The sequence below is a fragment of the Hyperolius riggenbachi genome, chromosome 12 (genome assembly GCF_040937935.1).
Source record: "Hyperolius riggenbachi isolate aHypRig1 chromosome 12, aHypRig1.pri, whole genome shotgun sequence".
NCBI lineage: Eukaryota > Metazoa > Chordata > Amphibia > Anura > Hyperoliidae > Hyperolius > Hyperolius riggenbachi.
The window spans coordinates 232699806-232715501 of NC_090657.1; the positions used below are offsets into that span (position 1 = coordinate 232699806).

At 46.2% G+C, this 15696-nt stretch overlaps 1 protein-coding gene and 1 long non-coding RNA gene across 2 annotated transcripts in view; one reads left to right on the forward strand and one right to left on the reverse strand.

Annotated features, from left to right (window-relative positions):
- The window catches only part of LOC137541811 (uncharacterized), a 344602-nt gene that overhangs the window by 67692 nt on the left and 261214 nt on the right, over positions 1-15696 (forward strand). The gene's annotated exons all lie outside the window — the stretch shown is intronic.
- Positions 1-15696, reverse strand: part of LOC137542487 (uncharacterized) — a 44468-nt gene that overhangs the window by 5795 nt on the left and 22977 nt on the right. The window contains exons 2-3 of the mRNA XM_068264444.1: positions 7766-8128; positions 5672-6034 (exon numbers count right to left, since the gene is read on the reverse strand). Of these exons, the coding sequence (XP_068120545.1) occupies positions 5672-6034; positions 7766-8090 (688 nt within the window). The 5' untranslated portion in view covers positions 8091-8128. The remainder of the gene's footprint in view (positions 1-5671; positions 6035-7765; positions 8129-15696) is intronic.

Consider the following 15696-nt stretch of genomic DNA (forward strand, 5'->3'; position numbering starts at 1 on the left):
ACCTAGGACACTGTTTCCGTTTGTATTGATGGCTGTTCTATATGAAAGCTATTACTTTACTAGCCTTTGCTGGGCTTTGATTTATCTTGTCTCCTCAGCCTATATTTATGAACCTTGGCATATTATAAACCCCTGTGAGCCACTCCATCCCTGTGTCTCTTCTGTACTGGAAAGCTTCTGCCTTTCCCTATTTCTGGCTAATGACTGCTTTACTGTTATTGTAAGGCGAAGTAGGTTCATTAGCCAGTAATTAGCAACACTCTGCTTAAAAACTTTTCCTGTATCCCAAATAAATGCTAACCATTGTTCTGTGTAAAGCAACTGATTACTTCACCTACCATGTGGCTTTGTTCTGCTCAGCAAGGGAATCTAGCTGCCCCTCCCCCATTAGTTCACCCATTTTACCAGCCTCCCTGCTGCTTCTATTCTTAAATGCCTGACATGGTACAGGGTAAAAAGCTAGCTAAATGATAGACTACGTACAGTAGAATCTCCTTGTAGTAAACTCCGTTATGGAAAGCACCAGCATATAGAGAAATCAATCCTCAGGACCTGACCATGCGGCCGGAGGATTATACAATGCATAGCTGATTTTGGTACAGCAACTCCAGATATGGTAGCCGATTGGGAAGGATCTTTGAAGTTTAAAACAAAGGGATTCTACTGTAGTAAGAAAAATAACAAACAAACACTTACCAGCCCTTGATCCTGCGAGAATGGAGACAAGTCCCCTCTGGGCGTTTCTTGTATCCTATTTGGGCAGAAAGAAAGAGCAGCTCTCCTGCTCTTGCTTATAATGCCTGGGGGAAGGTACCCCTTCAGGCACTCCACCTTTAATTCACACCTGAGCCGAATTGTGCCTGTTCAGTCCATCCCAGGCCCCGCCCAGTCATGCCCCTTTCGTTCCAGCTGTGCCTGAACTCTCGGGTTACTTATGTGTGGTTAGATCAGTGTAACGCTAAAACAGAATAAATACCAAGTTCTAAGAGAGTTCCATTGTATAGAGAATTGATCATTATGGACACCACAAACCCAGCACACAAAGCACTGAAGCTGCCCCCTGAATGCAGAGCGTATGTCTCTATCTCCCTACAGCGCCCTCTGCCTGGTTTACTTGAAGTCAGTGGCGTAGGGCCCGCGGTCGCAATGGTCGCCGTGGCGACCGGGCCCGGCTCCTGAAAAGGTGGGGGAGGGGCCCGGGGGGCCCATGTCCGTTTGGAGTGCGGCCCGTGCGCGCTATTGGGAGGGGGGGAGCCGCAGCCGGGGGGAGGGCAGCCCGACCTCTCCCTCCCTTCCTCTCCCCGGGGCCCCCCCCCTCAGATGCAGAGTGAGCGCGCATGGAAGCGCTGTAGGCAGAACTCACCTCCCTGCGTTCCAATCGCCGCTGATCTCCTCTCTGCATAGAAGCTGATACACACTGCTTCCAGCTAAACAGGAAGCAGTGTGTATCAGCATCTATACAGTGGGAGGAGATCACCGGCGCAGGGACGGAGGTGAGTCCTGCCTACAACGCTTCCGTGCGCGCTCACTCTGCATCTGAGGGGGGAGGGGCCCGGGGAGAGGAAGGGAGGGAGAGGTCGGGCTGCCCTCCCTGCGGCTGCGGCTCTCCCCTCCATATACAGCACCTACCTACCTGCCCTATCCCATCCTGGGGGGCAGCTACCTACCTATCCTATCCTGGGGGGCAGCTACCTACCCAATCTATCCTGGGGGGGCAACTACCTAATCTATCCTGGGGGGGGGCAGCTACCTCACCTATCCTGGGGGGGGAACTACCTAATCTATCCTGGGGGAGGGGGAAGCTACCTACCTAACCTATCCTGGGGGGGGGGGGGGGCAGCTACCTACCTAACCTATCCTGGGGGGGGGCAGCTACCTAACCTATCCTGGGGGGCAGCTACCTACCTAACCTATCCTGGGGGGGCAGCTACCTACCTAACCTATCCTGGGGGGGGGCAGCTACCTACCTAACCTATCCTGGGGGGGGGGGCAGCTACCTAATCTAACCTATCCTGGGGGGCAGCTACCTACCTAACCTATCCTGGGGGGGGGGGCAGCTACCTAATCTAACCTATCCTGGGGGGCAGCTACCTACCTAACCTATCCTGGGGGGGGCAGCTACCTACCTAACCTATCCTGGGGGGGGGGGCAGCTACCTAATATAACCTATCCTGAGGGGGGCAGCTACCTAACCTATCCTGGGGGGGCAGCTACCTAATCTATCGTGGGGGGGGGGGCAGCTACCTAACCTATCCTGGGGGGGCAGCTACCTACCTAACCTATCCTGGGGGGGCACCTACCTAATCTAACCTATACTGGGGGGCAGCTACCTATCTAACCTATACTGGGGGGCAGCTGCCTAATCTAACCTATACTGGGGGGCACCTACCTCATCTAACCTATACTGGGGGGCAGCTACCTCATCTAACCTATACTGGGGGGCAGCTACCTAATCTAACCTATACTGGGGGCCACCTACCTATCTAACCTATACTGGGGGCACTTACTTATCTAACCTGTATTCGGGGCACCTAGCTAGCCTATACAGGTGGCAACTATACTGGCTACCTATATTGGAGGCACCTACCTAACTAACCTATACTAGGAGGCACCTACCTATCTAACCTATGCTGGGGGCAACTATTTTGGCTACCTATATTAGAGGCACCCACCTAACTAACCTGTACTGGGGGCACCTATCTATCTAACTTATACCGGCGGCGCCTGCCTATCTAACCTATACTGGGGGCAACTATACTGGCTATCTATGCTGGAGGCACCTACCTGGCTAACCTATACCGGGGGCAACTATACTGGCTTACCTATGCCTGGCTACCTATATTGGGGGGACCTATAGCTGGCTATAGGGATTCAGATATGTGTGTGCGTCGGGTGTTGCCGGGGGAGGGGGGGGGGCTGTTGTTGACGGGGGGGGGGGAACATCCAGATTCCGCATCGGGGCCCAGAGGTTTGTAGCTACGCCACTGCTTGAAGTGCAGCTAAAGATAGATTTTTTTTTCTAAGTTTTATAGAGTATAGGGGAGAGTTAGAACCTCTGTGACGCTGTTTATTGCTGTCTGTGTCATCCCTGGAGATATCCCTCACTTCCTGTCACCTGTGGCATCCCAGGAAGTGATTGGATCTCTATGACAAGAGCTCAGGCAGGAGTATAGGCCACACAGAGGTTCTTCACACTGCTAAGAGAGCTGCATTTTTTTTTATCTGCATTCCATGTTGTGGGTGATGCAGAAAATCCATGGAGACACAGACAGCAATAAACAATTTAAAAACAGGAGTTATGATACCAGTTCCATCAAAGGAAAACAAAATTAGAAAATGACATTTTATCAGCAACTTTTTTTTCAGTCTATTGTTAGCAGCTATTATTGTATCTCCAAAACAATTTTTTTTTAGTGAGCTATAATTTTTCGGAATCCTTACATCTTGAAAATATATAAACAACTAACTTTGTGAGCTTTGGGGTCCTTGGCATCAATAATGTGATAATGGAAGCAGCTTAAATTTTCCAATTAAAATAAAACAACTTTTTTAAAACAACTTAAGGACCGGGGCTGTTATTGCAGATCTGCGCTGCGTGGGCTCTCCAGCCCGCAGCGCAGATCGTGTGCACGGCAGGGCGATCAGACTTCCCCCCTTTTTTCCCCACTAGGGGGATGACCTGCTGGGGGGGGGGGGTCTGATCGCCGCCGCTCCGTGTGGTTGAGCGGGGGGGGGGGGCTCTTCAAAGCCCCCCTCCGCAGCGTTTTCAGCGCTCCCTCCTTCCCCTTACCTCCCTCTCCCTCATTCAGCTGCGCAGGACAGATATCCGTCCTGCGCATTGTAGGATAGGCTTCAGCCTATCAAATGACGGCGATCCCCGGCCAATTAGAGGCCGAGGATCGCCGATCTGCCTTACGGCGCTGCTGCGCAGTAGCGCCGTATTGATGTAAACAGCGGGGATTTCTTCCCCGCGTGTTCACATTAGGCGTGCGAGCCGCGATCGGCGGCTCACACACTGTTCACGGAAACAGTCTCCGTGAACTGACATAGAAAGGCCGCTCGAACGAGCGGCAGTTTCCATGTAATAACCACTTAAACCCGCTGCCGCCTATCGGCGTTAGGCGGTCCTTAAGTGGTTTTTGAACCCCAGCCATCCAATGATCAACTGTAGCATGTTTGAGGCCTCTGATATTAACAGTGTAAGAATGGCAGCAATTTAAATATTACCCTTGAAAATCAATAGGTGAATTTTGATTGCTATTGCAGGCTCCACCCACTTTCCTAAATATTAATCCCAGTCACCCAGCAGTCTTCCAGTGACCAACTGTGGAAAGTTTGAGAACCCTGCCATTGACAGTGTAAGAATGGCTGTAATATACATTTTCCCATGTAAAAATGTGTTTGTTGTTGGCTCTGCGCACTTTTTCTAACCTTGACACACAGTCACTCAATGACAAAGTTTGTGAGCTTTGGGTTCCTTGGCATTGGTAATATTAGAATGGAAGCAGTTTATCAATTAAACAAATTTGATTGGCTATTTGTGGGTCTGTCCCTTTTCTGAATTTGAACACAAGTCACCAAATGACTGACTGTAGCAGGTTTGAGGTCTCCGCCATTAACCGTGGAAGAGTGGCAGCAATTTAAATAGTCCCTTTGAAAATGAATAGTTGAATTTTGATTGGATGTTGTAGGCTCCACCCACTTTGCTGAATATTAATCCCAGTCACATAGCAACCAACTGTGCCAAGTTTGGGAACCCTGCCATTAACAGTGTAAGAATAGCTGCAGTTTACATTTTCCCATGCAAAATGAATGGCTGAAATATGATTGGCTGTTTTATGCTCCTCCCACTTCCTGATTTTTTTTTATCTCGGTCACCAAGTGACCAACTGTGCCAAGTTTGGGGACCCTGACTTTATTACCGTGAGAATGGCAGCCTTTTACATTTTTTGCCATTGACAATGGAATTTAGTGGGTGAAATCTGATTGACTGTTGTGGCATTTCCCAGATGTACATGTACAGTGGGGGCACAAGACCCCCAGAACATATCATCCCAAGTAGCAAGGGATCTGTATACCAAGTTTTATTGAAACCAGTCAAGGCGTCGCACGCACGCACACACACACGCACGCACGCACACACACACACACATGTCCAATTTTATATGTACAGAAGAAAGATAGATATAGCATGTTGCAGAGAACAAGGCATTCAATGTGCAACCGACCAATGCAAAGTCTCAATCCCGCAGGACAGAGGCGAATTCTATTCAGTATGAAAGGGGCCTCACTGCACTGGGAGAGGAGTTGTCAGTGTTACACGCAAAGCAGACAGAGAATGCTGGGCAGTAAAGTAGAGGTGGAAGGGCCACCTGTGGAAGATGTAGGGTTGCAGAGGATTATGGGAAAGTGGACATAAGCAGCTTGACATCCCTCAACCCAGCTCCACCTCCACATACAACATGTAAATACAATCTACTATAAGACTAATTGTTGGGCCCAAAAAAACAAAAACAAAAAAGGAACAACCAATCAGACGTTACCCTTATCTTTGACACAAATATTGTGATTGGTTGCTTTGCACTACTCTCCCACATTATCCCCAGCTTTCTCTCCCCCATCATGATAAACAGTGCTGCAGTGTCAGCATTTCATGCTGTATATTTCTTACCTGTAGTCTCAGAGACCCGGACATATACGGATGGAGCGGGTTCATAATTGTGACCATCGACGCGGAGGTGGATCTTGTAGAAGCCGCTGTCCTCAGTCGTGATGGGACTGACTGCCAAGGAGCAGCTCCCGGATCTCACCAGGCGTCTCATCACCGCGGTACGCGGGTCATGATGGGTCACTGCGCCGTCATTCAGGTTAAGGAGAGCCCTGTACTCTCCCCCATTCTCAGGCACCATCCCCCACTCCATCTCCACGTTATTTTGGTTCGGTCTAACAGGAAAGCGACATGGGATCACAAGGCGTGACCCCGCGCTCACAGACATCTCCGCAGGGACCAAACTAATGGAGGTGACATCCACACCTGGAGGAAGGAAAGAGAGACAATGGTCAGTGGAATGCTTGTAGGAAATCATTCTAGAAGACTAAAACACAATAAACTGTCATTACTAGTAGAAAGTCCCACCCTCCCCTCAGGAAACAGGAAACATGGCCGCCCGCTAATCAGCAGAAATGTGGGCACTGCTGTAGGAGCCCATTGAACTACCAGCAATGTGGGGAAATGCAGATGCCTGCTAAATATCAGGCATTGGGCCATCTGCAAAGCAAAATATGGCTACAAATAACAGATGCTCAAGTTTCCCCACATTGCTGGTGATGGGCGCCTCCCATGAAAATCTGTTTTGACTCCACAAACTTTTCGTAACCTTCACACACAGTAACTCAATGAACAAGTTTGTGAGCTTTCGGGTTCCTGGCATCAAGATTGCATTCAGTTTATCCAGCAAAGAAATCTGATTGGCTTTTTGTAGCTCCCCCCTTTAGTGAATTTGAGCCCCAGTCAATGAACGACTGTAGCAGGTTTGAGGCCTCTGCCATTAACAGTGAAAGAATGGAAGCAGTTTCAATATTCCCCTTGAAAATCAATAGGTGAATTTTGATTGGCTGTAGTAGGTTCCACCCACTTTTTTGAATATTAATCCCAGTCACCCAGTGACCAACTGTGTCAAGTTTGAGAACCCTGCCATTAACAGTGTAAGAATGGCTGCAGTTTATATTTTCCCATGTAAAAGTTAGGTTTTGCTTCGCCCACTATTTCTAACCTTGACATACAGTCACTCAATGACCGAGTTTATGAGCTCTGGGGTCCCTGGCATTGATAAGTTGCATTTCCCCATTGAAATTAAACAAATCTGATTGGCTGTTTGTTGTCCGTCTGCACCCTTTTCAAAATTTAAAATGTGAAAATCAATAGGTGAATTTTGATTGGCTGTTGTAGGTTCCACCCACTTTTTTGAATATTAATCTCAGTCACCCAGTGACCAACTGTGTCAAGTTTGAGAACCCTGCCAATAACAGTGTAAGAATGGCTACAGTATACATTTTCCCATGTAAAAAATTTAGTTGTTGGCTCTGCCCTCTTTTTCAGACCTTGACACACACAATCCCTGTATAACCAAGGTTATGAGCTTTGTGGTCCTTGGCATCAACAATTTAAATTTTCCGACTGAAATTAAACAAATCTGATTGGCTGTTTGTGGCTCCACCCCCTTTTCAGAATGTGAATCCCAGTCACCCACTGACCGACTGTACCACGTTTGAGGCCTCTGCCATTAAGAGTGTAAGAATATGATAGATATAGCATGTTGCAGAGAACAAGGCATTAGATGTGCAACCAATGTGAAGTCCTAATCCCGCAGGACAGAGGCGAATTCTATTCAGTGTGAAAGGGGCCTCACTGCACTGGGAGAGGAGAATGCTGGGCAGTAAAGTAGAGGTGGAAGGTCCTCCTATGGAAGATGTAGGGTTGCAGAGGATTATGGGAAAGTGGACATAAGCAGCTTGACATCCCTCAACCCAGCTCCACCTCCACATACAACATGTAAATACAATGTACTGTCTATACGACTCATTGTTGGGCATAAAAAACAAACAAACAAAAAAAGGAACAACCAATCAGAAGTTACCCTTATTTTTGACACAAATATTGTGACTGGTTGCTTTGCACTACTCCCCCACATTATCCCCAGCTTTCTCTCCCCCATCATGATAAACAGTGCTGCAGTGTCAGCATTTCATGCTGTATATCGCTTACCTGAAGTCTCAGAGACGCTGACGTGTACGATCGGAGCGGGTTCATAAACGTGACCATCGACGCGGAGGTTGATCTCATAGAAGCCGCTGTCCTCAGTCGTGATGGGACTGACTGTCAGGGAGCAGCTCCCGGATCTCACCAGGCGTCTGATGACCGCGGTACGCGGGTCACGATGGATCACTGCGCCGTCATTAAGGTTAAGAAGAGCTCTGTACTCTCCCCCATTGTCAGGCACCATCCCCCACTCCATCTCCACGTTATTCTTGTTCGGTCTGGTGTTAAAGCGACATGGGATCACAAGGCGTGACCCCGCGCTCACAGCCATCTCCTCAGGGACCAAACTAATGGAGGTGACATCCACACCTGTAGGAAGGAAAGAGAGACAATGGTCAGTGCAATACTTGTAGGAAATCATTCTAGAAGACTAATACACAATAAACTGTCATTACTGGTAGAAAGTCCCACCCTCCCCTCAGGAAACAGGAAACATGGCCGCCCGCTAATCAGCAGAAATGTGGGCACTGCCGTAGGAGCCCATTAAAAAACCAGCAATGTGGGGAAATGCAGACGCCCGCTAAATATCAGGCATCGGGCCGTCTGCAAAGCAAAATATGGCTACAAATAACAGATGCTCAAGTTTCCCCACATTGCCGGTGATGGGCGCCCGTACATTAGCAGGATTATGTTTAGTGATGTGGTTAAGGTTAGTCATGTGGGGGTTGATGGTTAAGACTAGATTTGCATGGGAAGGTTAAGGTCAGCCGTCTGGGGGTTCGGTTGAGGTTAGATGTGGGGTTGGTGGTCAATGTAGCTGTGGGTGGAAGTGGTTCAAGTTAGGCATGGGTGGAAGTGGTAGAGGCTACCAGTGTTGGCAGGATGTCACCGCTATAACCCCCATTTACCAGCAGAACCATTTCAATGGGTTGGTGGTAAGGGGGTGGTTAAGGAGTGGGGGGGGGGATGTTGGTAAAGGCTACATGTTAATGGGGAGGTTAAGGTTAGCTGTGGAGATAAGCTTAGTTAAGGTTAGAGCATGGGGTGGATAAGGTTAGGTGTGGGGGGTAAGCTGTGGTTGGCCGGTGGTTTAGAATGGGCATGGGTGGAGCTGGTTAAGGTTATGTATCCAGGCGAGTGGTTAAGGTTAGGCATCGGTGGGGGTGGTTAAGGTTAGCTGTGTGGGGGGTGGTTAAGCTTAGGCATCCAGGGGCAGTGGTTGAGGTTAGGCATGGGTGGGGTGGGGTGTGGTTAAAGTTAGGCATGGGTGGGGGGGGCTAAGGTTAGGCAGGGTGGAGAGTGGTTAAGGTTAGGCATGGGTGGGGGGTGGTTAAGGTTAGGCATGGGTAAGGGGTGTTTAGGCATGGGTGGAGAGTGGTTGAGGTTAGGCATGGGTGGGGGGTGTTTAAGATTAGGCATGGGTGGAGAGTGGTTGAGGTTAGGCATGGGTGGGGGATGTTTAAGATTAGGCATGGGTAGAGAGTGGTTAAGGTTAGGCATTGGTGGGGGGTGTTTAAGATCAGGCATGGGTGCAGAGTGGTTAAGGTTAGGCATCCGGGGGGAGTGGTTATGGCCTGATCCCACTAACGCATTTGTGCGCAGTTGTGGCCGCTTTTCAGCAACACATCATGTTACAGATGCTGAAAAGTAGACAGAAGCAGATACTACTGAGCACAGCTGCGTTAGTGGGCTCAGGTCTTCAGGTTAGGTACCAGTGAAGGGAGGGTTCAGAGTGAGAGTAGGATTTGGTTTAGCTTTCGTAAAATATCAGCATGTATTACTAACATTTTACTGTCACTATTAGCACTGCAAGAGTAGAAAATCAGTAAATTTACTGATAATCTACTATTGGTGATTTCCAGGCGCCTTTTTTTATATATACTTCCCTTCCTCCCCTGCTACTAACCCTGGGAAATGTCCACTAAACTCCGCCCTCGCCATCCGCCATATGTTCATAAACCTCCTTACCTGAAGAGGGCTGAAGAAGGACTAGAAGTCCCACAACATGGAACAATCCACAAAGCATTTTGTCACACGAGGACAAAACAAAGATATCCTGCTCAACGTTAGCTGCTCACGCTGCTCACGCCAACACAAGACTGCCAGTCTGCTGGGCTGTGCTGCCCTTATATGGAGCTGCTGCTGTGATGTCATAATGGGCCACACCCTCTTGTGTTTCCTGGTCACCTGTGTTACCATAGCAACCACCCACAACACAACCCTCATCCTCCTGCAGCAGGAAACACAAGAGGGTGTGGCCCATTATGACATCACAGCAGCAGCTGCATCATATTATTATTATTATTTAGTATTTATATAGCTCCGACATATTACGCAGCGCTGTACAGTGTATATATATATATATATATATATATATATATATATATATATATATATATATATATATATATATATATATATATATGTATATATATATATCTTGTCACTAACTGTCCCTCAAAGGAGCTCACAATCTAATCCCCCCAGCAGACCGGCAGAAAATAGCATTTTTGATGAGAAAATTTGCATGCAACATTGTTCACGCAGCGTACCGGGTGAACTGTGAACATCGCATGAGGTGTAACATTGCTGTGTGACTTTTCGTGTTACAATGTGTCCATTATGTCGCACCGCAACGCCCCACTGCGAATGGGCGCCTATTTCCTAGTTTCCAAAATAGAATATAATCCAGGTGCCTGCTGTGTTGCAATATATTATATTATATATATTATGGAGACAAGGGGGGCGGGGACTATCCTAGAGGCAGGGAGGGAGGGAGGGAGGGGGGGGGGGGGACAGGCTGGTGAACCTACTATGGGCACCTACCTGGCTAATCTATATAAGGGGCAACTATGCTAGCTACCTATACTGGGGCAACTATACTAGCTACCTATACTGGGGCAACTATACTACCTATACTGGGGCAACTATACTTGCTACCTATACTGGGGCAACTATACTAGCTACCTATACTGGGGCAACTATACTACCTATACTGGGGCAACTATGCTAGCTACCTATACTGGGGCAACTATACTAGCTATACGGGGGCAACTATACTACCTATTCTGGGGCAACTATACTTTCTATCCTGGGGCAACTATACTAGCTACCTATACTGGGGGCAACTATACTACCTATTCTGGGGCAACTATATTAGCTACCTATACTGGGGCAACTATACTAGTTACCTATACTGGGGCAACTATACTACCTATACTGGGGCAACTATACTAGTTACCTATACTGGGGCAACTATACTACCTATACTGGGGCAACTATACTACCTATACTGGGGCTACTATACTTGCTACCTATATTGGGGCAACTATACTAGCTACCTATACTGGGGCAACTATACTACCTATACTGGGGCAAGTATACTAGCTACCTATACTGGGGCAACTATACTAGCTATACGGGGGCAACTATACCACCTATACTGGGGCAAGTATACTAGCTACCTATACTGGGGCAACTATACTAGCTATACGGGGGCAACTATACTACCTATACTGCGGCAACTATACTACCTATTCTGGGGCAACTATACTTGCCACCTATACTGGGGCAACTATACTAGCTACCTATACTGGGTGCAACTATACTAGCTACCTATACTGGGGGCAACTATACTTCCTATACTGGGGCAACTATATTAGCTACCTATACTGGGGCAACTATACTTTCTATACTGGGGCAACTATGCTAGCTACCTATACTGGGGCAACTATACTAGCTACCTATACTGGGGGCAACTATACTTCCTATACTGGGGCAACTATATTAGCTACCTATACTGGGGCAACTATACTTTCTATACTGGGGCAACTATACTACCTATACTGGGTGCAACTATACTAGCTACCTATACTGGGGCAACTATACTAGCTACCTATACTGGGGGCAACTATACTTCCTATATTGGGGCCACTATATTAGCTACCTATACTGGGGCAACTATACTTTCTATACTGGGGGCAACTATTCTACCTATACTGGGGCAACTATACTAGCTACCTACACTGGGGGCAACTATACTTCCTATATTGGGGCAACTATATTAGCTACCTATACTGGGGCAACTATACTTTCTATACTGGGGCAGCTATTCTACCTATACTGGGGCAACTATACTAGCTACCTACACTGGGGGCAACTATACTTCCTATATTGGGGCAACTATATTAGCTACCTATACTGGGGCAACTATACTTTCTATACTGGGGCAACTATACTAGCTACCTATACTGGGGGCAACTATACTTCCTATATTGGGGCAACTATACTAGCTACCTATACTGGGGGCAACTATATTAGCTACCTATACTGGGGCAACTATACTACCTATACTGGGGCAACTATACTAGCTACCTATACTGGGGCTATAGTGAAATATCAGTATGTATTACCAATATTTCCTATCATTATTAGCACTGCAAGAGTAGAAAATAGGTACAATTACCGATAATCTACTATTGTTGATTTCTAGGCGCCCTTTTTTCATATCCACCTTCCCTTCCTCCCCTGCTACTAACCCTGAGAAGTGTCCACTAAACTCCACCCTCGCCATCCGCCATATGTTCATAAACCGCCTTACCTGAAGAGGGCTGAAGAAGGACTAGAAGTCCCACAACATGGAACAATCCACAAAGCATTTTGTCACACAAGGACAAAACAAAGATATCCTGCTCAACGTTAGCTGCTCTCGCTGCTCACGCCAACACAAGACTGCCAGTCTGCTGGGCTGTGCTGCCCTTATATGGAGCTGCTGCTGTGATGTCATAATGGGCCACACCCTCTTGTGTTTCCTGGTCACCTGTGTTACCATAGCAACCAGCCACAACACAACCCTCATCCTCCTGCAGCAGGAAACACAAGGGGGTGTGGCCCATTATGACATCACAGCAGCAGCTGCATATAAGGGCAGCACAGCAAACCGGCAGAAAATAGCATTTTTAAAGCGAAAATGACTTTGGGGAAAATTTGCACGCAACATTGTTCACCATCACTGTTAATGCGCGTGTTATGTGGTAATGTACGATATGCAGTGGGCAGGGCTGCCGCACACCGTTAGATCGCAGCATATCGGGTGAACTGTGAACATCGCATGAGGTGTAACATTGCTGTGTGACTTTTCGCGTTACAATGTGTCCATTATGTCGCACCGCAACGCCCCACTGCGAATGGGCGCCTATTTCCTAGTTTCCAAAACGGCCCCGAGCGGGAGCAGGGGCTGCAGGCCCTATTGTTACGCCAGTGATATACACTATATATATATATATATATATATATATATATATATATATATATATATATATATAGATTTTTCAGGTTTTCGCTGTAAAAATAGTTTCAGTAAAAATATAGTTTTTCTTTATTGTCACGCTTTTTATGATTTTTCCCGGTAAAAATATTGTTTTCCGCGCTTTCGTGGTAAAAATAGCGATTTTTCACGTTTTAATGAAAAATGCAAAAATACAACTATTTTGTGTGGAAATTTCTCAAAATTGAAAATCGCATTTTTAAAGCGAAAATTCCCAATTGGCGAGCAGCGCTGCTCACTATGTAACCTTAGGCCTTGAGATGGGATTGGTGAAGCCCCCAGTGCTACAGTCACTGCAATAAAAGCATAAAAACCACAAGAAGTGAGCTCAGGCGGGCTCTCAGCAGGCAGATATGCCCTATGCAGCTCTGTACAGAGTATACAGTGGCTTGCAAAAGTATTCGGCCCCCTTGAAGATTTCCACATTTTGTCACATTACTGCCACAAACATGAATACATTTTATTGGAATTCCACGTGAAAGACCAATACAAAGTGGTGTACACGTGAGAAGTGGAACGAAACTCATACATGATTCCAAACATGTTTTACAAATAAATAACTGCAAAGTGGGGTGTGCGTAATTATTCGGCCCCCTGAGTCGATACTTTGTAGAACCACCTTTTGCTGCAATTACAGCTGCCAGTCTTTTAGGGTATGTCTCTACCAGCTTTGCACATCTAGAGACTGAAATCCTTGCCCATTCTTCTTTGCAAAACAGCTCCAGCTCAGTCAGATTAGATGGACAGCGTTTGTGAACAGCAGTTTTCAGATCTTGCCACAGATTCTCGATTGGATTTAGATCTGGACTTTGACTGGGCCATTCTAACATATGGATATGTTTTGTTTTAAACGATTCCATTGTTGCCCTGGCTTTATATTTAGGGTCGTTGTCCTGCTGGAAGGTGAACCTCTGCCCCAGTCTCAAGTCTTTTGCAGTCTCCAAGAGATTTTCTTCCAAGAATGCCCTGTATTTGGCTCCACCCATCTTCCCATCAACTCTGACCAGCTTCCCTGTCCCTGCTGAAGAGATGCACCCCCAGAGCATGATGCTGCCACCACCATATTTGACAGTGGGGATGGTGTGTTCAGAGTGATGTGCAGTGTTAGTTTTCCGCCACAAATAGCGTTTTGCATTTTGGCCCAAAAGTTCCATTTTGGTCTCATCTGACCAGAGCGTCTTCTTCCACATGGATCAGTTAAAAATGGCGCCCAGCACCGATAGATAAAAACGGCGCACCATTGACTTACATTACGAAACGATATTTATCGTTTTAAATGTTAAAAAATGGCGCCGACCTTTTGAACGAAATTTATCGTTTTAAAACTTTTTTTGTTTGTCCTGCCTGAACGATATTTATTATCTTTTTAACCCCTGCTTTGCTGCCGTTTTGAAAATATCTGCCCGCCGGCTTTAATGTTTAATAGCAAAGCCCCCTTAAACGCTAAAAACACTAAATTTGCAGGGAATGTTAAGAAAAAAATTGTGAACAAGAAATTTTTTTTTTTCAAAAAGACCTTATAGTTTTTGAGAAAATCGATTTTGAATGTTCTCCTTCTGACCGTGGGAAAAGCCCGCCGACTTTAGCGGTTAATAGCAAAGCCCCTTTAAATGCCAGAAACACCAAATGTGTAGGGAAATGTTAAGAAGAACAGTGGGAACAAGAAGAAATTTTTTTTTTCAAAAAGACCTTATTGTTTTTGAGAAAATCGATTTTAAATCTTCAAAGAGATAAATTATCCATTTAAATCGCGTAATGACTTTTCTGCGGAAACAATTCCGCCAACTTTAGCAGTTAATAGCAATGTCCCCTTAAATCCTAGCAACACCAAATTTGCAGGATATGTTAAAAAGATACTGGGAATTTAAACAATATTTAAAAAAAAACTATAAGGTCTTTTTGAAAAAAAAATGTCTTCTTGTTCCCACTGTTCTTCTTAACATTTCCCTACACATTTGGTGTTTCTGGCATTTAGAGGGGCCTTGCTATTAACCGCTAAATTCGGCGGGCGTTTAATTTTCCCACGGTCAGAAGGAGAATATTCAAAATCGATTTTCTCAAAAACTATAAGGTCTTTTTGAAAAAAAAATGTTTTTCTTGTTCACAATTTTTTTCTTAACATTCCCTGCAAATTTGGTGTTTTTAGCGTTTAAGGGGGCTTTGCTATTAAACATTAAAGCCGGCGGGCAGATATTTTCCAAACGGCAGCAAAGCAGGGATTAAAACGATAAATATCGTTCAGGCAGGATTAAAAAAAAAAAATTAAAAATAATAAAAATAAATTTTGTTCAAAAGGTCTGCACTGTTTTAACCTTTAAAACGATAAAGTGTAGAGAAACCGAGAGCCCAATATAGTGTAGTATGTTAAGCATAAATGAAGTAAAGGTTATCGTGAGAAAATTATACTCACAAACATGGGTTACCACACAGGCAACCACTGTATAGGCAGGTGAGGAGATTAGACCTGTCCTCGCTCAGGGATAAGAAGTCGCTCTCTGTAGATGCGAAAGGGGGTAGATCACCCCTCCACCAGGGGTGGACACGGTATAGCAGTAGGAGAACAGAGGCGCCAGCAGGATAAAAGTGGATAAAAACTTTAAAATTTGCTGGG